This window comes from Nicotiana tabacum, chromosome 3 (assembly GCF_000715075.1).
Source record: "Nicotiana tabacum cultivar K326 chromosome 3, ASM71507v2, whole genome shotgun sequence".
In the NCBI taxonomy this organism is placed as follows: domain Eukaryota; kingdom Viridiplantae; phylum Streptophyta; class Magnoliopsida; order Solanales; family Solanaceae; genus Nicotiana; species Nicotiana tabacum.
Genome location: NC_134082.1, coordinates 61,335,865 through 61,359,275, shown reverse-complemented (window position 1 = coordinate 61,359,275; position 23,411 = coordinate 61,335,865). Strand labels below are relative to the sequence as shown.

At 36.9% G+C, this 23,411-nt stretch overlaps 1 protein-coding gene across 1 annotated transcript; it reads right to left on the bottom strand.

The window, feature by feature from the left end:
* Nucleotides 1–1,428: 1,428 nt before the first annotated feature.
* LOC107810703 (uncharacterized) lies at nucleotides 1,429–11,693 on the bottom strand. Its single transcript, XM_075241084.1, has 6 exons — nucleotides 11,386–11,693; nucleotides 6,101–6,210; nucleotides 4,629–5,679; nucleotides 3,460–3,546; nucleotides 2,672–3,145; nucleotides 1,429–1,622 (listed from the first exon to the last, which is right to left on the bottom strand). The coding sequence occupies exons 5-6, from the start codon at nucleotides 2,955–2,957 to the stop codon at nucleotides 1,585–1,587; spliced, it is 324 nt and encodes a 107-aa protein (XP_075097185.1). The 5' UTR covers nucleotides 2,958–3,145; nucleotides 3,460–3,546; nucleotides 4,629–5,679; nucleotides 6,101–6,210; nucleotides 11,386–11,693; the 3' UTR covers nucleotides 1,429–1,584.
* Nucleotides 11,694–23,411: the final 11,718 nt, after the last annotated feature.

Here is a 23,411-nt window from a genome sequence, read left to right as displayed (position 1 = left end):
TCCAAAAACTTTCAAGTCTAACTTGACCCTCTCCTCTTTATTTTTACTTGTGAAATTGAACTGATAAAGGAAAATCAAATAGGAAATTGATAGAATAATAGTGCAAACAATAAAGGTACCTAAAGCTATACCTACAAAATTGAATAATAAAATGTCTTTAAGTATGAAGGAAAATCAAATAGGAAATTGATAGAGTAAGAACTTTGAAGAAGTTGTTATATTGAGAAAACTGACCTGCAATCAAGGGCTGCTTAATAATATCTTTTGCGCACAAATTTATAGTTTCTGTGAAGTGTTTTGTTATCCATTACAATGATAGAAAAAGAAAAAGATGTAAGACATATATAGTAAGATAATTGCTTGATTCTATCCTTGAAACTACACTCCAATCTTTTGAACTCACATAAAAAGTCTGCCACAGTGATCTCTATTTATATGCAGATTAAGATTAACTATACTGTATTTTAGTCTTTACCTCTGTAACACTTTTCTCCTTATACAGCTAGATAGATATCATATACTGCCTTTTTTGTCTTCTCTTTCGATGAAATATCTTGACAACAGGATATAACAGGCCAATGAGCCCCACGACTTAAAAATCCTGGATCCGCCACTGTAACAGGGTATATCTAATCAGCACTTCTTCAGTCGATGCAAGTAGTGCACGAGCTATGTGAGGCCAAATTCTTCCATATTTCTCTTGTTCAAATTATCTCTGATTCTTGAAAAGGTATTTTTTTTATTATTTCATTTTGGAGTAACAATGAAAGATTACATTCGTTTTAGGTCACTTTCACATAGTACAATGCCAAACTCGATCTTGTTTGCATAAAGCGTCACTACTGGAAAATTCACCAAATCCGTTCCAATAGGTAAGAAAACCGTTGCCATAGATGTACTGCTACGGTTCAGCGCCCGTTCCACAAGCTGTCGTGCCTATAGAGTTTATGGAACGGTTCCGCTAACCGTTGCTATAGAACAGTCTATCGCTACAGTTTTCCCTCTTCCTGTTGGAACGATTATTCTTATCAACTGCAACGGTTAATAACCGTTACCATAAGGTTAAATGCAACGGTCGATAACCGTTACTGTATCTATTAAACTGTTACGGGTATTACAGAAATGGCAACGATTTCTTTAAGATATTGCAACGGTTGAACTACCTATTGCTACGGTTTGTAGATTATTTTTGGAACGGTTTGCAGGTCCTATGGCAACGGTCGACCTACCTATTGCAACGATTTTTATATTATTTTGGAACGGTTTCCAGGTCCTATGACAACGGTTTTGTTAGCTGTAATAATTTAATTGAATTGAAAATAGTGCCCCTGTTTTAAATAAAGATTTTACATATATATACAATAAACTATAAAACACTAAAATTTATATAAATACAAAATGAAACTTTTCATAATCCAAATTGTCCGACAAGTTAATAATAAATCCATAGATAGTGATGAAACCAATAGCATACATTTAATATTTCAACATCAAAAGTTTTAATTTTTTTTGATAACAAACATTTTTAGAAATTGCAACATACATCTACAACAATTCAAAATTCAAGTAAGGTCTAGATCTTCATCACGGCCTTCGTCTTTCCATCTCTTCATCTACTCCACCTACAAAAGAGTATAAAGTGAGATTTATCAAAGATATTACTGGAAAAATCCCAAATGAGTTAAGTGAATGTGGGAATTTGACAATTTTTGGCTTAGCAGATACAAGAATATCTGATTCTTTGCTTGTTTCATTAGGTAAGCTCAAGAAACTTGAGACTTTGTCTATTTACACTACTATGTTGTCTGGTGAAATACCTCCTGATTTAGGTAACTGTTCTGAGCTTGTTAACTTGTATTTGTATGAAAATAGTCCTTCTGGTTCAATCCCATCTGAGATAGGGAAACTTAGAAACTTAGAAAAATTATTCCTTTGGCAGAATAATCTTGTTGGTGTTATTCCACAAGTTGGGAATTGTACTAAATTAAGTATGATTGATTTGTCTTTCAAGATGTAGCTCAAGAATTTCAAGAACCGCCAGAAGATCACATTTTCCTACTACAAGAATACAAAATTTACAATTTCAAATCTAAGCAGCGACAAAAATACACTAGGTAATTCGTTCCCGTCTATTTAAGCTTTAGTGGTCTGTACTCTACTGTTATTAAAAAAGGAAAAATAAGTATAAACATTAAAAAATTAAAACAGGCGACTACTTTAGCATCGGTCACAACCTTAGTCTTCCTAATTGCTGGAGGATATTACATTCAGCAAATTCCCCCTTTCATAGTTTGGTTACCCTTTCATAGTTTGGTTAAAATATCTGAGCTTACAGCTACTATTGCTACAAGTTGCTACTAGGAGTGCAATACAACGACAACGACTACTACGAGTGTTCAAAAGGAGTCTATTGCCAAGTTGCAGATTTCCCAGCAATAAAATCAGTAGGCCAATCAGAGTACAAATTACCACTACTGCCCAGAGTTATCAGGACACTTGAAAGAAATAATAAAATCCAAATCAACAAAGAAAATAGGGAATGACAGTACTCTTTTGAACTCTTGCGCACTGATAAAGAGAGAGAGCGAGAGAGCGCATAGTGAGAAGCAACATAAAAAAAAGAGGAGAAGAAGAGGAAAGAGAAGACGTGTAACATTTGCTACGGACTAACCTTGGTTGTTACTGCCAGCGGATGGACGATTGATTGGTTGAATAGCACCTTGTTGTGCAGAAGCAGCTTCGCCATGTGCACGAGCACTGAATATTAGCATGTCAGGATCAAGTCTTAAATCGGGGTTGAGACGTTGAAGTCGTGTAACGTCGTTCATCGTAATATCTTGTTCCATAGCATCCTTTTGTGCATTAAGCTCTTCCAGCAATTTTTCCTTTTGTGCATTGAGCTTTTCCAACAATTTTTGTTGCATCCTCTCTTCCATTTCCCCCATTTTTTGTTCCATTCTCTCATCAGTAGCATTTACAAAGGATCCAAAATCTCCTTTTTTCTTTTTAAGACAGTTTTGTTAACTCCTCGTCCATACAATCTTGCCCGACCTGGGTGCTCAGATCCCATGACCGATGCAAACGCGTCAACTGAATCACTACCATCTCTACTTTCTTGAGTTGATTGTATTCTCTCCATTTAAGCCTACAAACCAAATGCAAGAGAATAGAATATAAGTAAATAAAACTAAGTCAATAATTAAGAACAAATAAATAATCACGATAATCTTTAAACTAGAAATTCTTACAATTTTACTAATTGTATTCTCATAAGAGCTTTTGTATACTCGACCAGGTTTTCTTTTTCTTGTAACCACAAAGATGTCTTTACTTGATAGAGTATCCGAAGTATCAACCATTTCCTTTTTTTTTTCTAGTAACATGAAAACTGGTATAATAATGTTTTCATTCAAAGTTAGCAAGTTCATACTTAAAGAAAAATAAGAGAAAAAATCAAACCTCAATGATTCGAGCAAAACTTGTTTTGCCAGCAGTGTGTGGATGCTTCAATTTTTTTTGATTCTCGATATTGGTTTCAGACGTTTTCTGCAAATAAACAAGCAAATGCATGTGTATATAAAGCCATGATTGTTCTATTCAAATTCATAATTAATACGCCTAAAATATAAACAAAATAATGATGCGGAAAAGGATATAATAGTTTTGACAGGATTATACTTGTAATGAACAGGAGAAGCAGGGCAAGCCAAGTGATAGATCTGATCCACTTCTAACAAAATAAGCTCAACAACATCATGTCTTATTAACTCAAATCTATGATTCCTAAAATGATGCATCAAATTTCTTTCCTCCCTGTAAAAAAATTACTTTTTCTTGTATTTAAATCTACTTTTTCTTATATTTAAATCCTATAGGGATGGTACTAGAAAAATATGCTATCAATAATTAGTAAAAATAGAAGCAAACAAGGGTGACAAAGAGCACATAGCAGCAACAAATAACAAACAAATTCCCAGCCACATTAGCCCAATTCTACTAATGCATAGTGTTATTATCTAAATATGCTTTGTGACTTCAACGTCCTCTTGGATCCTCCATGCACCCAGAACCTTGAAACCAAACAAGAACGTAAAAGAACGTATATGCAACACACTTGAAGATTCAATTAATTTTAGCTTATTACTTCCTAATAGCAGGCCTTCAAGTATTCGGTTCAAATAAAATTAGTTATGGAAGAGCATATTAAGATATACAACTGGATAGGTTTCATCACAAACAAATTATTAACTTTTACACGACATTCAGCATAGCCGAAGGCATACAGAAACAGAAATACACCGCGAGAGTAAAAGAAGGCTAATATAAAAGATTGCTTTTTTGGGTTTTTATTTCATTCCAAACTCATCAGCATAGAAAGAACTTTTGTCCATTTTTCATTTCTATTTTGTGTTGAAAAAGAGTTTAAGAAATGGGAATGACAGCTGCAGATCTTCAGTTTCATGTTTTAGCTGTTGATGATAGCTTGATTGATAGAAAGCTTATTAAAAGGCTCTTTAGAATCTCTTCTTGCCAAGGTAACTCTTAATTCTAAAACTCATTTACATACAATTTCTCTATCTTTTTTAGTATTAATTAATTAATTACATACAAAAGTTGGATGTAATTACCTTGGCGGAATTCGAGTTCCAATAGTCAAGAAGATCTTTAAAGTGAGACGCCGGAACATTTTTTGGCCTATTCTCCATTCGAAGCTCGTCATTCTCATATGCTTCAAAGTGCTTTTTCTTCAACTGACTTTTATACTTTCTCCAAGCAGTACAAACTGAATCAAAAACCCAATTCTTCGCCTCTTCAGGAATGTCATATTTTTCTCACAAATTTAGTGCAATTGGGTTAATATAAGAAATGTGAAATATTAACGCTTATTGAACATTAGGAACTTCAAACCTTGACATATTTCCAAATATCATTTTTTTATCTACTTTCCTCCAATCACATACATTAAGAGGACAAAAGGTCTCATTCCTTCCCAATGTGCCGAGGAAGCTACCCAACTCTTTCACAACTTCATCAGTAGGACCAATGGGTTGATCAAACTCATTTAGCACGATTATTTTACGGTCCTTCCTATCGTGCACACTTTTCTTTTGAGTAGGGCCTCTTTTTCTTTTTGGCGCGGAAGGGCCTGCATTAATACAAAACAAGGATAATCACCAACCACCACTGTTAGTTAATTTTATGATTAAATTTATATATACTTGCCTGGTTCCTCAGATTGTTCAATTGCTTCATGATTGGTAGAATCTTCAGATGGTTCATGCACATCTTGTGATGTAGGAGTGATGGAATCCATTGGCACTTGCCGCACTTGTTCTTGTACTCCTTGTGTTGTAGAAGAGGTAGAAATCAATGGCACTTGCCGCACTTTTTCTTGCAGTTGAGATCTTTGCGAAACCTTCTCAGCTTCTGATTGTCTTTCTTCATTTTCATGAAAGGTTCTTTTTGTTGTCAACGATTGATTTCGCAAAAATGCAAGTGATCGAGATTCTAATTATCTTTCTTCATTTTCATTAGACCTTATAGCTTGAGAGGTTCTCTTTGTTGTAAACGACGAAACTTTTTGGTTTTGCAAAGATGCAAGTGATCCAGCTGGAATGCGGTTGGATATTTTTTTATTTTTGCTTGAACACCCTTCTTGATTCATGACTATTAAAATCTCTGCCAGATTCAAAAAAGCAAACGCGAAATAGTATAAGATGAGTAAATATTACTGAAAAAAGGAGAAGTATGAAAAGAAAAGGTAGAGAGGCAAATGTTATATCATCAAACTTGGAAATAAATAAGAGATCAAACAAATGAATTGAAGAAATGAGATTTTGACCATTAATTCTTTCAGAATAAATAGCATACCAGAAAGAAGAAAGTAATACTTTGGCATCTGAAACATGCCCATATAACATTTGGGCCTAAAAAACTTTGAGCAACAAAGAGAAATACCGAAGAATAAAGGACGAGCGACAGTGAGCATTATAAATAATAGTACTCCATAAGTAAAAACATTTCAGGGATACATATTGCTTCTAGAAATCAAAAGTACAAAACATCATAAGTAAAAATCAAAGCATAACATCCAACTCACCTCCAAAAAAACTGAAACCCCACTTCAAATTCAACCCTGGTGTAAATAGCAATCACCTGGACAAGAAATGCAGAAACGTTCTTTCTCTGATCACCCTGGAGTTGAATAACCTTCAAAAACAGCAACATCACATGACATATTAGTCACAACACTCAAAAATGACCATGATATTGTAAGACATTTAATAGATAGATAACAATCTCCCTAAGCAAAATTGAAGCATGTCAGAATAATTTTATAAAGGAAATAAACAAAAATAATCATAAAATATTTATTAAAAAAGGCATTATCACTCACTCAAAAAAGTATATACTTAAAAGAATTTCAAAATTTTCTTATTTAATCATCTGCTTCCATCCAGTCCCAATCAGTATCATCAAACCCATCTTCCTCTTCCGATTCTTCTGATTCTATAGTCATATCATGTGAATGTTTTGCATTAGTTGGAATATCAACAATATCAACGGGTATATCTTCTCTTGACCATCTAACATCAACATCAAGTAATCTAGAGGAGGAACCAATGTCATTATTAGGTTCCCTCCAAAATGTGTCTCCAATATTGGGACAATTCTCTTCCTCTAGATCATACAAATCAACAGGTACTTTATTCCTTGCATAATAAACATCTTTTTCAGTTGGATCCTCCACATAAAAAACTTGATAAACTTGTGATGCCAACACAAAAGGGTCATCTGTATTGCATAATCTATTGAAGTACACCCGAGTTAACCCATAATCATCTATTTCATTACGAAATCAATCACATCTAAATAGTACAACGTTAAAACAACCCCAATAATCAACCTCAATGATATCCCGAATAGCTCCATAATAGATAACCTCACCATCGATGGGATTTTGGTCCCTACTACTAGCAAAACTATCAGTTGTTGCCGATAAAGTCACTCCACTATTTTGAGTCTTGCCTCGGGAATCCCGTTCTTTGGTATGAAATCGGTATCCATTAATAAAATATGCAGTATATCTTTTGGCCACCATATTAGGTCCTTTGGCTAGCCATAGTAAATAATCTAGCACTACAATATTTTTAACTTTCTCCTTAAACCAATTACTGAATTCCCGACTATGATTCCTTGCTCTTTCCCATGCATTTGATCTACTGTGATTAACAATTAAATTCTTATGTTCCCTGCAATCATGATATTTCAAGTTTAATCATATAATAAACAAATATAAAATATAAATAAACATATATAAAATTTATCTTACTCGATAAACTTTTCCATTTGCTCATCTCCAGTATTGAACAGAGCATATCGATGTGCTACAAAACATAACTGTGAATCCATGAGAAAAGTATTTTTTTTCTTACTTCCAATTGGATGGCCTATATTAGGGAATAAAGGTGACAAATTTTGAGAGCACTCATCATCCAAAGTTTGGTACATACTGAATTTTGTCTTGACACCATCATGTAGGTATCTCGAACAAAAAGTCAAGCCCTCATCAGCCAAAAACCCCTCTGCTATTGACGCTTCTGGATAAGATCGATTGCGTACAAACGCCGTGTACTTACATAGGTTTCTCTCAATGGGATACATCCAACGAAGATGAGCCGGCCCCCCAAGCTTAATTTCATTCACCAAATGAATAGGCAAATGTGGCATTATGTCAAAAAATGTTGGATGAAATTTTTTTTCAAGCTCACATGTTATTTCAACAATTTTAGACTGCATTTTTTCAAGATCTCTTTTCCTTATGACCTTACTACATATAGCTCTAAAGAAATTTCCCAACCTAATCAAGGCCAATGAAACATTCTTGGGCAACACTTTTCTAACAACAACCTGCATCAAGTAATGCATCATAAAATGAGCGTCATGACTCTTGTACCCCGATATTTTCATCTCTTTCACATGCACGCGTTCTGAAATATTCGAAGCACACGCTTTTGGTAATTTAGCATTTTTCATGACAGTGCAAAATAAAATTTTTTGTTTTGGTTCCATGTAGAAACAAGATTTAGCCAAACTTACAGTTCCATTATTGTTTGTTTTTGGTTGTAGCTCCTTTCGTATACCCATTTCTTGCAAGTCATAGCGAGAAATTTCATGGTCTTTTGACTTTCCATCTATTTCCAATAAAGTCCCGAGTAAACTATCACATATGTTTTTCTCAATGTGCATCACATCAAGATTGTGCCTCAGTTTGTTATGCACCCAATATGGCAATTCAAAGAAAATGGATCTCTTTTTCCATGGGCCCTTAGCACTCCGAGACCTTTTTTTAGTTCCCTTTACAAAGATATTGTTGAATTCAATCAGCTCTTCAAACACTTCCTCACCGGTCAAAGGAGTAGGTGCAAGTCTATGCTCCTCTTTACCGTCAAATGACTTCTTATCTCTTCGAAATGGATGATCAACAGGCAAAAATTTTCGATGACCCAAGTAACACATCTTGTGACTATGTTTGAGATATTGAGAGCATGTGTCATAATTGCAAGTAGGGCATGCCAATTTCCCCTTAGTGCTCCATCCTGAAAGCATAGCTAATGCTGGAAAATCACTAACTGTCCACAATAAGGCAGCACGCATTCGAAAAGTTTGGTTGGTTACAGCATCAAACGTGTCTATCCCCATTTCCCATAGTTCCTTCAATTCTTCAATTAATGGTTGTAGGTACACATGTATATCATTTCCCGAAGACAATGGACCTGGAATGATCATAGACAACATTATATACTCTGGCTTCATGCAAATCCACGGTGATATATTATAGTTCATTAACATAACAGGCCACGTGCTATGAGAAATGTTTATCGTCCAAAACGGGTTGAAACCATCACTTGAAAGACCCAATCTAACATTACGAGGATCGCTAGAGAAATCCGGGTGCAAAGAATCAAAATCCTTCCAAGCTTCCCCATCAGCAGGATGTCTTATATTCCCATCATTGAGTCGTTCATTAGCATGCCATCTCATCATAGCAGCCATTTCAGGACACATGAATATCCTCTGAAGCCTAGGCTTTAAAGGAAAGTACCTTAAAATCTTTGTGGGAATTTTAGAGCTTGCATTAGTCAAAGGACCAACATTCTTCCATCTTGAAGACCCACAAATGGAGAAATTATCGGCCTTCTCATTTTCTTTCCAAAATAACATGCAATCATTGGGGCATGCATGAATTTTTTCATAATGAAGACCCAAATCTTTTATCATGTTTTTAGCCTTGTTGAAAGATTCTGGTACCTGAGCAAAGGGAAATGCCTCTTTTATCAACGCTAACAAATCTGAGAAGGCCACATTACTCAACCCATGCAAGGATTTAAGCAAGTACAATCGAATAGTGAAACTCAGTTTACTGAAGTTTTCACACCCCGGATATAACTCTTGTTTTCCTTCCTCTAGTAATTTGAAAAATTTCCTTGCTTCTTCAGATTGTCTTTCCCTAGCTCCTTCTTCATCCCCTGCCTGACCCTCTATATTTCTAAATGTATCATGAAGCATTCCATCAATATCATCACGCATGTTAGAACCTTCATCATCATTTCTTGGAGAAGGTGTATTTCTCGAGGAAAATTCCTCCCCGTGGAAAACCCATTTGGTATAACCATCAACAAACCCATGAACAACCAAATGATCCTCCACCACATTTCTATAATTCCAATAGCGATTAATGTACTTTTTGCAAGGGCATAATATTTCATTTCCTTGGGCAGCTCGTTCAAATGCCTTATCAAGAAAATTATTCACTCCACCTATATACTCATCTGTCCATCTAAGGAGATTCACCCAACTTTTATCACCATAATCCATGGATATCCTATATAATATATTCAAATCACCGAAATTAATATTGTGTCGTATACCTTTAGAAGCTTTGCTATCTATGAGTTTTGCTTTCACTCCTGCAGGCCTTTGCCAGCTTCTGTCTAATCCACTAACATGTAACAAATCATTGAGAACTGAAGTAAGAATACCAAATGAAGCAAAAATATAAAAGAAAAGGAGAGTTTTTCAAAAGTAAAGATGGACTAAACCCCTCCAGATTCTCGACAAAAGCATCAACTTTCCATATTATCTGGATCACTTACCATAAAAGTTTTCTGTTTGGTCATTTAATTAGTATTGAATAGTTGTGTCAATTATACACAGGTGGACATTGAGGGATGAAGTTGTAGGAGATTTAGTTTGGTTATTAAGATAAAAAAGAGGAATTGGTTGTGGAAAAGGAGACCTTCTGAGAAGAGCAGTGGAGAAACTGAGAGTTGTTGTTCATTGTCATCACATTCAGAGAGACACTCTGATGAGCAGGTACAAGCCAAAAAAAGAGGTTCTCATTGTTCATAGATTGTCTTGACACTCTTATAATTAGTCGTGCTGATATGAAGAAGGCTAACCTCATCACACACTTGATAAAATACATTGTTGATTTCTCACATCCTCATACTTAAAGCTTTATATGAATGATTTCAAATTGATAATGGTCGAACAAAATATGATGCTCATATTTTCATAGTTAAGAAGTGTTAAAAGTTGTATTATGTATTAAATTTATGCACCTGTGCAAATTTTAAGTTTTATCAACATAAGATCAATATTCAAAGATTCTAATTCTGAAGCCATGCATCTGAGATCCAATATAGGTGTGAAAGACTTCAGCATGGAGTTGATTATGTCAGTCCCACATATAGTTAAGCAGCCAAAAACATCTTTCATTATCTGTGAAGAGTATCTATCTAGAGAAAGAAATAATGATTGGCAGTTCGCTGAAGCAACATATGATCAAGTTTTAATACAACAATATATTAAGGCTCAAACAACCGATACATCACAATGTTCAACTAATACCACATAGTTTGAACCAGACTAATGAAAATAGGACAAAGGAACCATAAGGAGCTGGAAATGTTCCTACAGTTGTGTATCAACAGAAGGTCATTTACTCACTACAGAAGAGCATTTCAACATCTTATGTCATTATGTTGCTAATTAAGGCCAAATCTATCGAAAATATAACAGAAGAAGCCTCGAAACACTTCTTTCAAACAGTAGAAATTACAGGAATTACAAGCAAACACTTCTTTCAAACACTCAATTGGTGGAAATCTTAGCAATACCATTGCTTTGGCCACCGAATTTTAAACAAAAACCAAAAATTTAATTCTTCAACCCAGAAATTTAAACAAAAACAAATTAAAAAAACCAACCCAGAAATTTAACAAAAACTCAAGTTGAGCTGCTAAAACCAACCAAGAAATTTAAAGAAAAACAAATTTAAAAGGCTGCTAAAAATTAAAAAGCTGCTAAGAATATATTTACCGATTCAGATTTGGAGAAACTCTAAAGGATTAGCACGCCGCCTCTGGTGCGGTTGATTATGGAGGAGTTATGAGCCTAGAAGCGATTTTCGATCGTCGGAACAAAGGAAATTTTCTATTATGGACGAGATTGTCGATTTTTCGGAGCTTGGTAATTTCCGATGATTTTTCGGAGCCTGGAAACTCGATCGATCTCCTCAAAATTTCAGATGAAACTATGGAGGAGGAGCGTAGCCTGGTAATTTCCGATGAAACTAATCGGAGGAGCCTCGTAATTTCCGGTTGAAAGAATTAGGGGATTTTCGGATGGAGCCTGGTAATTTCCGATAGAATTTGGTATATTTTAGGGTTTAGGTATATATATTTTCGATGAAAACAAGATATAAAACTAAAAAAGAATAATAATCAGATTGTTGCCCCCACCTTATTTTAGCGGGTATTAAAATTTTGGGTGGAAAATAAGGAGGGAACTAAAATGACCGTAACAATACATCCAACCGTTACCATAGATATATCTATTGCTACGGTTATACAAACCGTCGCCATATATACATATATAGGAATGGTTATTGAGACTATTGCAACGGTTCAGTTGCTAAGTGTCCCGGTAGTTCCAGCAATTGTTTGTAACGGTTATAACCGTAACAGTAGAATGCCTATTGCAACGGTTATGGATCCGTAGCAATAAAAAGCGTTGCCATAGCTCCAATTTCTAGTAGTGCGTTAGACACCAGTTGTTTAGAATTCTATAGAGAAGTATCTATAATACACCCTTATAAAAAATGAGCCTATAATATAGTTTAAAATGCCGATTAAATGAGTCGCTAAGGAAAAATATGTTAAAAGAGCATAGAGTAGTATTACTATCAACTAACGTTGAGATGGTAAAGTGGTCAAGTTGAATTGGGAAAAATGAAAAGTAACGCATCATGTAAAGTAAGAAAAATATATCTGTCTTCTTGTAATGTACATGACTTATAGAAATTGAAAAGCATCTTTCTTTTCTTTATTCAGTTTCTGATAGGTATTTTTCACACAAGCACCAAAGGAAGTACTGATGACAATACAAAAATACAACTGATTGAAAATATCTTCTTTTACTTTCACATCCGGAGCAACTAACTGATGTTAAAGGGCTAATTATTGATCATTTGTGATACGATCCAAGTATTTAAAAAGTTGTGTTGTATTTGTTCAATTGTAATAGAACCAATGGAAGCCTATACTAGTTAGTCAAGTTATTTCAATCCATGGTCTTGTATATTCATGATACTATATGAATACATACTATACATAATATTTCTAATTTTAATTTTATTTTGAATATATACGAAAATGTGGGTGATGTAATTTGATATGGTGGCCGCAAGTCAATTTGATATTAGAGTGACTATTGAAGACTTTTTGAACAATTGTGATCTTTGAATATATTCCACTTTGTACAGTTTATTGCCAGTGCACGTCTTGAAATATTGCTTTATTAGTATGTATTAATACAAGAAATATATTTGTTTTTCAAATTTATTGCAAATATATGCATATGAGTTATTATTTTTAGTTTATGTTGTTATTATTCTATTGTCGCTTTTCATCTCCTTGTGCCGTGGGTTTATCGGAAACAACCTCTCTACCCAGAAGTAGGGGTAAGGTTTGCATACACACTATCCTCCCCAAACTTCATTTGTCGGATTATACTAGGTTATTGTTGTTGTAGTGATTTATTAGCTAATTTAGTGTTTGAGATAATATTGTCTATGCTTGAAATAAATTTGATTATAGGATGTAAAAATGTAACTAATAAATCATAAATTTTGGCTTTTATAAATATTAAAAAAAATTATAACAGCCAAACAAAATTGCCACACTTAAAAAGGGTAGCCTATAAGATAAAAAAGGCTACACTTCAAACACGTAGCTTTAGAAAAAGAAAATCGTTGCCAGTGAGGTACAAAAACCGTGGCTTTTACATCATTTAGGCCACGCTTTTGAAGCGTAGTTTTCAAAGCAACACTTGAAAAGTGTGACCTTAAGGAAAAGATTGCGCTAATTTAGGCGACCCCCAGAAAAGCGTTGCCTATCTTTGATCAAATGCCACACTTTTTGATAATTTAGGCCACACTTTTTGAAGGTGGTTAAAGGCCTAAAATATTGTAGTGGTTATACTTGACCGACGATCTAGTAGGATAGGTGGGTTATCGATGCGATACAATGTTAGTGCTTAATATCGGCATGTCATCATACGACCATGCAAATACATCGATTTATTGTCGGAGGAGCTTAACCAGTTTTCCCTTCTACTCGGCTTCTGAATGAATGCTGATTCTGGTTCCTTTCACGTCTTCTTCACTTCCAAGGTAGACCACTTCTGTTTCTTCGAGGTTGGGCTTTTTCTGACTCTGTAGTTGTTCGATCTACTATATGAGATTGTCTAGCATCATACTCTCATCAACCTCCTTGTAATCTGGGTTGTTGCGCTCGACGGTTTTGTTATATGTCACAATTGCGAAACGCATGTTTTTAGCATTTTGATTACTGAAAAGAGAAGCTAATTATAAATGAAGCAGTAAATAAAGTAGCAATATTTTGAGAAAATGATTCTTTTTATTTCATCAAAAGAGGAACGTCTTAAGCGTTCAAAAGAGGCAAATGATAAAAATGTATAGACACGGTGAAGACCTCATTTGACCGTGCGCTTTTTAAAAGAAAACTTTTATAGTTCCATAATACCAAGACACCCAGCAAACCAAAGATGTACAGGGGGTCCAATACAACTCTTCTCCTGGTTCGACATCACTGATAGTCAGTGTCGTGATGTTAGTCCCTTCATAGTATTCTTCGATCATATTCAGGAACAGCTTTCTCATTCCATCAATGATATCATCTTCTGGTACAGAACTCTGACCCGGACTTGAAACATGCTCTAGCATAAAAACCTTTTTCCCGAAGCTAACGGTATGAGTTTTCACTGGGGGTTGATTTCCTATGCCGGCCCTTCCTTTCGGCTCATTAGGTTCAATTGGCTCTGTGATGCCATCTGACTTGTCTCCCAATCCTGTTCTTGGCTCGTATGCATATTTCATTATCTCCCTCATAACCATATTAGATCTATACGGTGATTAGATTCCCAAGTTTTGTTCATTCTCTTCAATTTTTGTAGTCAGCATAATTTCCACTACATGGGAAACAACTCTGTGTCTAGCCCTTCAATCAATTGAACAGCATGCTCCAAATAAGCGGAGTGACCCCACTCACCATGGACCATGATCTCCTGACACCCCCATTCAAATTTCATGCATTGGTGTAGAGTGGATGGGACGGCCCCTGCCATGTGTATCCAAGGCCTTCCCAGCAGCAAGTTGTAGGAAGAAGAGATATTTATTACTTAAAACAATATGAGAAATTCGACCGGCCAGATTTGCAAGGCCAAATAAATTTCTCTAATAACATCCATATGCAAACCATCAAAGGTCGTCATCTCATGTGGCTTTCCTTGACTTCCCTCAAATGAATTCCTAATTCCCGTAGGGTAGAGGGTTGACAAATACTGACTCCCGACCCTCCATCGACCATCACTCGAAACACCACTTTTCCCCCACTTTTGAAAGTGATATGTAGAGCTTTATTGTGCTTGCACCTTCGACACGAAGTTTGTCTCTTCTAAAAGTTATCATATTTGCTTCGACCATTTTCCCAATTGTCTCAGCCAGCGCCTCACTGGTGGTGTTACTTGGTATACTTACCCCACTTAGTACTTTCAACAAGGCGTACTTATGAATGTTAAAGCTCATTAACAAATCCATGATTTATATTTGTGGTAGAGTTTTCTTCAACTGCTCCTACACAGAATACTCTTTGGTCGACATTCTCTTCCAGAACTCGGTGGCTTCTGAGTCTGTTATGTTCCTTCTTTGAATTTTCTCTCTTTCCAAGTTCCCTCGTTTAGAATCTTAGGAGCGTAGTATCTCCTAGGCTTATTCATACCATGGGTTGTGGCAGAGTCTATCATTTTGGCCTTGGTCTTCTACTAGTACGTCCGTGGGGCGGTTTTGTATTCCCGACTCTCTTCGTCCCTTATAGCAATGACAAGTTATCGTTGATATGTCTGAACTGTCACTGTAGGTCTCACTTGTACTGTAATCATTGGAGCTCTTTGATGAGGGATCCTGGCGGCTTCTGCATTTCCTATAGTGACAATCGTTTCCTTAAGGTAATATTATTCGTCCAATGTGATCATGTTAACTCCTTGGTTTTGGTGATTTGTCAGCATACTACGATTCATATTAGGCAGTGCTAGAGTGCACTGAATGGATCCGCTCTTGATCAGTATTTCAATCTCATTTTTCAGCTTAAAACAATCTAAACATCATGCCCAGGCACGTTGGAATGGTACACACATCTTTTAGTTGCATAAAAATACTTGGAGGGATACTCAGGAACCCTTCCTCCAACTAGATGTATCAATCTTGTGCTTCTTAATATCTCGAATAATTGGGCTAGAGGCTTAACAATCGGGGTATAATTTCTAGGACCCTTCTATTCAAAATTGGAATGAGGGCGTGGTTCATAAGTGGGTCGGTTTTGGTGGGTAGTGGATTGGATATGAGCATATGGTCGTTATGGGTTCCTGTTGTTGTTGGCTCGAGAAAGGTTGTATTGTTGTTAAGGATGATAATATTGTTGTATGTTATAAATTGGAGCATAAGTGGGTGGTGGTAATGATTGTTGGGGAATAAGGAGTATTTCCGTGATGTGTGTTGGGTTGATAGTAAGGGACAATTGCTGAAACCACCTCTATCTTCTTCTTTCCGCTGCCGATTGACCCTAATTGTATGGCCTTGCTGGCCGCTTGCAGTGCTGCCATAGATGGTACTTTACCAAATTTTATACCCCCTTCTAAGAAATCTCCCATCTTGACCAGCTCGGGGAACTTTTGTCCCATTATTCCCATTATTTTTTTGAAGTATATCCCTTCTTGGGCTCTGATGAAATACTTGTTTAATTCACTGTCGTCTAGCAGAGGTTGCGCCTTGGCGGCTTCTAACCTCCACCGACTTGCATATTTTTGGAATGACTCAGATGGCTTTTACTGTAGGTTCACCAGTGCGAACTTATCGGGAGTGATCTCAGTGTTGAATCAAAAGAGATTCATGAAGTCCTATGCCATATCTTGCCAAGTTCTCCAATTTCGCAGATGCTGTCGAGTATATCAGGTGAGTGCTTCTCCTGTCAGGCTCCTTATAAATAACTTCATCCTTAGCTTCTTATTCCTCCCCACTCCAACTAACTTGTCACAATATGCCCTCAAATGCGCGTGGGGATCACTTGTCCCATCAAAGATATCAAACTTTGGAGGTTTATACGCTGTTGGCATATCCACATCCGGATGAATACACAGATCCTCGTAATTCAAACTCTCACTTCCTTGGGAAACTTGGAGGTTCTTCATTTGTTTTCTCAATATTTGTGGCTGCTCAGATATTAACTCCTCTTCCTTACGCCTGGCTTCCCTTTCCATCTCAGCATATTGGTCAATCTCATAAGTCACCATAACCGTGACAGGAGCTGTAAATGTAGGTTCAAAAATGGCATATACAGGGGGAACATTTCGCTCATGGGTAGCGGTATGTGCCACAAGCATGTGCTGGTGAGTGGTGAAAGAGACTCCGCCACGAGGAGGGGTGTGAGTTTCATTGGTAGTCATAGGCGGGTTTTGTGGTGTTTGAACGTACTGTGGTACGTTGGGAGTGTGGATAAGGGGATTTGGTGGGTTTGTGGGGGTTACTGGAGGTATGACTTGAGTGATATGAAGTGAAGTTGGGGTGTTTTTCTTTTGGCGTGATATCGAAGGGAAGTGGCCAGGAATTGAATCCAAAGAAGGAAAATGAGGTGGTTGAGGAAGCATTGTCATTGCCAAGTGTGCTAGTTCCCTGATATGTTGTACTTCCTCCCTTAGAGACTCCATTTCCTGGGTCATCCTAGCCACGTATTCATCATTCCTGGTATTGTCCTTCTCCCCGATCGCCCCAGACTGTCAACTATGACCAAAACATGTTCCGTCGGGTTTTCTGTAGCAGACATCTTTCCTTTTAATCATAGATTGTACGGTGGTTCCTCCAGTTTTGGGTCGACACAAACCAACTTTCTTTTTCTTTTGGGGATAATAATAAATCAAAAGAAAAAATAAGAAGAAAGAAAAAAAAAGAAACAGGAGTCAGTTTCTTCATTTATACAAGCAGGAGATCACATAGAGCAATCAATTCACGCATTAAGCTAGCACGTTTTACTAGAATTCATGGGGAACTCTCATTGTTGGAGGTAGGCCTAAATCGCATATGTTTGACAAACATTTAGACTTGACACATTTAGATCCGAAGCAAGTTTGTTTTTCATAGATAATTTGGACTGGGATAAGTGGGAAAAAAGATTAAATTATTGTTTCATAGAACTACATGGGCTTGGATAACTTTCCCTTTTTGGAAAGTAAAAAAACTAGGGATAGTGTACAAAGTGGAAAGAAGGGGAAATCAACCAACTCTAGTAACCATCTTCGGAGTCATTTCCCATTTCCTCTTCTTCTTCTTCTTCTTCTGGCTCTTCTTCTGGATCGTCCTCTGGGTCTTATTCAAACTCCTCCTCGTCATCATTGAACTCTGACCCCTCCTCTAGATCCTCTTCTGGCTCTATACTAGACTCTATTTGGATGCACTCCACTACCCGGTTATCGTGTTCAGCAGGTGGCAACATGTGATCGACGGATCCTGAGACCACATGATGATGCATTAAAGTAGTCACAAGGTAATGTGGTAGGATCTCATGGGTAAATTTGCAAAGTAGCCACTGCATCCTCTAGCCAGGCTATACCCTCTCAACTTGGACAAGCTAGATCCTCTTCCTCATTAATCCAGACATAATACTCAGGAGTGCACCGCGAGTTTTGTCCAATTGGCATTGTGACTTGGTCGTTCCACTCTTCTTGGAGCCTTTTTATCTTGGGGATTAGAATTTATCCATTGTACTCATCTTCATACAACACTGTCCTTGTCCACAGAGGCACATCCTGGATCATCCCGAACTATCTAAAAACCACAGGGATGAGTATGGTTGAATGCCCTCAAGCCCGATCAGCTCAAAGAAGTATTTCTGAGGAGTCCTTAAAATTGCTCTCCCGCCTAACCATGATAGCTTATAGTTGCTCCATTCTCCACTCAGATTGGTCATCATTTACCTCCACTCTTCTTGCCCATGTGGGGAGACCCAATGTCACATCCTCTCGTTGTGGTTATAGATCATGTTGCTGACACCCACAAAGTAGTCAATGGTGGCCTCTCGCTGGAAGAAATGTTCGGTAGCCCATTTCCGAAGCAGAAAGTTATGGCCGTTAAAAAAATTATACCCTAGTGTGCATGCAAACAAAGCCCATCTAATTCAATTATGATACTATAACTACCTAATACCTCACATCGATCGAGTATATATAGGAACATTAAAAGACATTTACGAAAGTCTTGAGTTATACAACCTATTTGAAGTTCTGGATTGGCGGCATGAATTCCTATATTGTCCATTTTTTATTGGCAATTAAACGAAAAGAGAAAGTAAAGCTACGTATTATTTAGAGCCAGATTTGAGATTTAAACTTGAAATATTCAACTTAGCACTAGACTCATTATATATATATATATAATCGTATCAAAATTTATTGATTCAAATAAATCTATAGCCGGAAAGCTATGCCATTTGTACATTTCAGTTGGTGATATGTTAACATTAGGGATTTGGTTCCAAATTTACTCATTTTATTGCTAAGAAACAAATATTTACGGGGTAGTACAAGAATTAACAGTTTATTTTTGTCCTTTTTATTTGTTCTGGTGGGGGACAACCCTTTCTTATTTGAATCTCAAAAAGATTTTATTTGTTGCTGTATCAAGTTTAGGAATTGACACACACACTCACTCACTCACTCTCTCTCTCTCTTTCTCTCTACAGTATTCAGATTCAGATAGGTTAAGGGTATGGGGTAAAAGTTACAAGGGGTGAATTGTAATATTTCTTTTCTTTTGCGTGGTAGTCGACTAGTCCTTTGATATGAGATGTAAACTAAATACAGAAATGTAGAAAGTAAATAACACAGAATATTTTATACTGGTTCGGATTCAGAATGAATCCTACGTACATTCCCCTTGGATTGCAAGGATGTTCTCTTTTAAGTATGAAGTTTCTTGGTATAGGTGGGTTGGGGTTGTTATACACCAACTGCTTCGTCACTAGAATTGTTATTTTCTCTCTTCTTGATACAATACCTTACAGTGATTTTTATCTCTTTCTTCTCTTCCTAGTTACATAGTAAATCTAGAGTAGACTACAATGCTTGTTTGAATTAGAACAAAGAGATTGATATTGGTTCGATCAAAGTATATCCTTCTTTTGTGTCTTCTATTGTGTATAGACAAATTGAGCTCCATTCTTCACGGCGTGACAGTTCCATGGCTGAAAGGCAACCCAAGGGAGTTGATTCTCAGAATCATTTAAGATGATATTCTTCTAAGAATATAATGGAATTTCCTTTACTGGATCGTTCCTTCCGTGATTTCCTTTTCTTCGCAATCCATTGAGATTGAATATTCTCAGTGATGCGTGATTGAATATTCATTGTAGATTGTCTTCACTGATTGATTGATGTCGTATGTAAATAGCTAAATCGAATATTTGTTTTTCCATGAAGCTCGCAATCACAGCATATTTACTCCTTGATTTTTGCTTCCAAAATCTTGACTTGCACATTTGACCCCTTGATTCTTGCTTTCAAAATGTACTAGAATCTTTTCAATTCTTGTACTCCTTGATTTCCTGCAATTAGAATTAAGTTATTGTCTATCATTAAAACATATATCTAATAATCTCCCCCCTTTTTGATGATGACAAAAAAACTTAATTCATTTTATTTCCCTGCTTATATACTTCTCCTTCTATCAGAGATCATGGATTTAGTTGTCTCCCCCTCAACTTGTCGTCAGGTACTTTGAGTCGACTCCCCCTTATTCTGTACCCAATAGTTGACTTCTGTTCAATTAGTTGACTTGTAACGAGCCGACCTGTTATTTTGAGAGTTGTAGACTTGTTCCCCTATTTACTGCTTAATTTGTACTTTATAGCTGTTATTTGACTTGCCGAGGTACATGGGTCGGGTCCGGAGGGATTTCAGAATGAATTAAGATACTTGGTCTCAAGGTTAAAAGCTTAAGTTGAAATGGTTGATCGGTTGCTGACTTATGTATAAACGACTCCGGAATGGAGTTTTGATGGTTTCGTTAGCTATGTTGGGTGATTTTGGACTTAGGAGCGTGTCCAAATTGTGATTCGGAGGTCTAGTGGAATTAGGCTTGAAATGACAAAGTTGGAAATTTGGAAAGTTTGACCAAGAGTAGACTTTTTGATATCGGGGTCGGATTGGAGTAGGTCCGTGGTGTCATTTGCGACTTGTGTGCAAACTTGGGGTCAATCGGACGCGATTTATTAGGTTTCGACATCGTTTGTAGAAATTGGAAGTTCAAAGTTCATTAGGCCTGAAACCATGTGTAATTCGTGTTTTTGATGTTGTTTGAGGATATTTGAGGGCTCGACTAAATTCGTATGATGTTTTGGGACTTATTGGTATGTTTTGTTGAGGCCCCGAGCACCTCAGCTTGATTTTGGATGGTTATTAGATCGATTTTTGAGTTTGGAAGACTGCTGAAGCTAAAGCCTTATGGTGCAATCGCACATGCGGAAGATTGGTTGGAGGTGCGAGCTCGCAAGTACGAGCTGGGATGTGCAGAAGTGGAGGTTGGACTGGGGGACAGTCGAGTGCAGATGTAGGAGAATTTTCGCAGGTGCGCACTCGCACCTGCGCGTGTAATATCACAGAAGCGGAAATGGCTTGGGGTCAATGGACCACAGAAAGGGGATGGATTGCATAGATACACACCTGCAGAAGAGGGATTTAGACCACAGAAGCGGTCGGTCGGCATAAAGTGAGTTTCGTAGATGCGGATGATGGCCTACAGAAGCAACTAAGTGTCCGCAAAAGCCGAAGGATTGGGCAGAACATATAAATTTAAGGGTTCACAATTTTTCTTCATTTTGGACATTTGAAGCTCGGTCTAAGGTGATTTTTGAGAGGGTTTTCGAGGGATTCTTTAAAGTAAGTCACTTGTGCTTATTATTGTTCAATAATCTTGTTTCCCTATTGATTTTTCGACCTACATTGTGTGTCTTTGAGGTGAAATTTGAGGGTTTGAGGTTAGGGATTCGGAGAGTTTGATTTGGGGATTTGGGTGGCGATTTGGTGTCGGATTTTGGTAAATTTGGTAAGGTTGGACTCTTGATTGAATGGAATTTTGGGTTTTGTGAGTTTTATTGGATTTCGAGACGTGGGTTTAGGGGCCAGCTTTGAGTTGACTTTTGACTTTTGATTTATGACTTAGCATTTTCTTATGGAATTGATTTTTTAGCCCGTGTTGATTGTATCACATTATTTGTGGCTAGATTCCAGACATTCGGAGGCTGTTTCATCAGGCAAGTGTGTGTTGGAGTAGAGAATTGCTCGAATTGAGATAAGTAACACTTTTAAACTTGGCCATGAGGGTTAGAAACCCCGAATTATATGTTATATGATTGGTGTTGAGGTAACACATATGCCAAGTGACGGGCGTGCGGGCATGTACTGTGAGAATTATGACTTGGACGATTCCATGGAAATGTATAGCTGATTTACTTTGTTGGTATCCGTGTTTTCATCATGTGATTAGGCAATTGAGTTGTCAATCATGTTAGAAATCATGTTTAGACCATATATTGGTACTGTTGGGAGCCATAGTGGTTGTTTCTTGCTGTTGACTTCTTGCTTTTATTGAAATTTCGTACTTAGTCATATTCATTTATTACATATCATATCTCAATCTCTATTGTTAGTTATTGATACATCATATCATCAATTTCGAGCTAGTTTCATGACATTATGAGCCCGCGAGAGAGAGATTGGAGAGATTGTGTCACGCCCCATTTTCTCGCGAAATCGGGTTTATGACATTTTAGTTGGGACAACTCTTTCCTTTTGGGAAGGGGTTCTTGCAATTTTGGAGAGTCTCCACCTAACGAAATTTAAGGTGCGTTAGGGCACCTATAGGGTTCATTTGTAGCTATGTTTTGGTAACCAAAGATAGGGTAAGGGCTTGAAATTATCCTAAGGGGAAAGTGTTAGGCACCCCTCAGGATCCACTAGTGTTTTGGCAAGTAGACAAGTAAGGCTCACATAGTAGGGGATTTGGGTTTAAATACACAAGTGTTTGAAAATGATTAATGAAAAAATAAGACTTTTGAAAAGGGTTACGAACTAAGAATGCTTATGAATATAAAGGGGAGTCCTAGGTTTGTTTGTAATATGAATCACATCAATGCAATACCCGGTATGACACTCCTCAAAGAGGGGCTACACATGGTATTAGCACATCGGTCATCATATCCATATCTACCCTTTCCTGCCCTATGGAGGTAATTAAAGTGAGGGTTGGTCTAGACCCTTATTGCATGCTGTTACCCGTCCCTTTCCTATCAGTCCCGGATGAGTTTAGGACTTCTATCCTATTAAGGAAGCTCTAGGCAGACCCTCAGGTTTAAAGGCAAAATACTAAGCGACAAGCAAGAACATATAGGACTGCATTTTAGGGAAAAGACAGAAGCAAATAGAAGGCTCAGGTATACCTCCACAAGTAATGCATATAGACAGCATGAATCATATACAGCTAAGGTCTGAATGCAGAATTCTAAGCATGGATCTAAATGATTATAGCAGAAGTAGATCTATCACATGACTTAGAAAAGAAGTCCGAATCAGGATTGCCTACTGATTAGGACAAATCTGTTTTTATTTAAGCGGTTACCTAAGGTTTGCCTAGGCATAAACAATGTGCAGTAGTTATTCCGAGTTATTAAAATAGTGGGAATTATATTTTTTTACCTTAAGAGCATGATTTTCTAGTTAATATG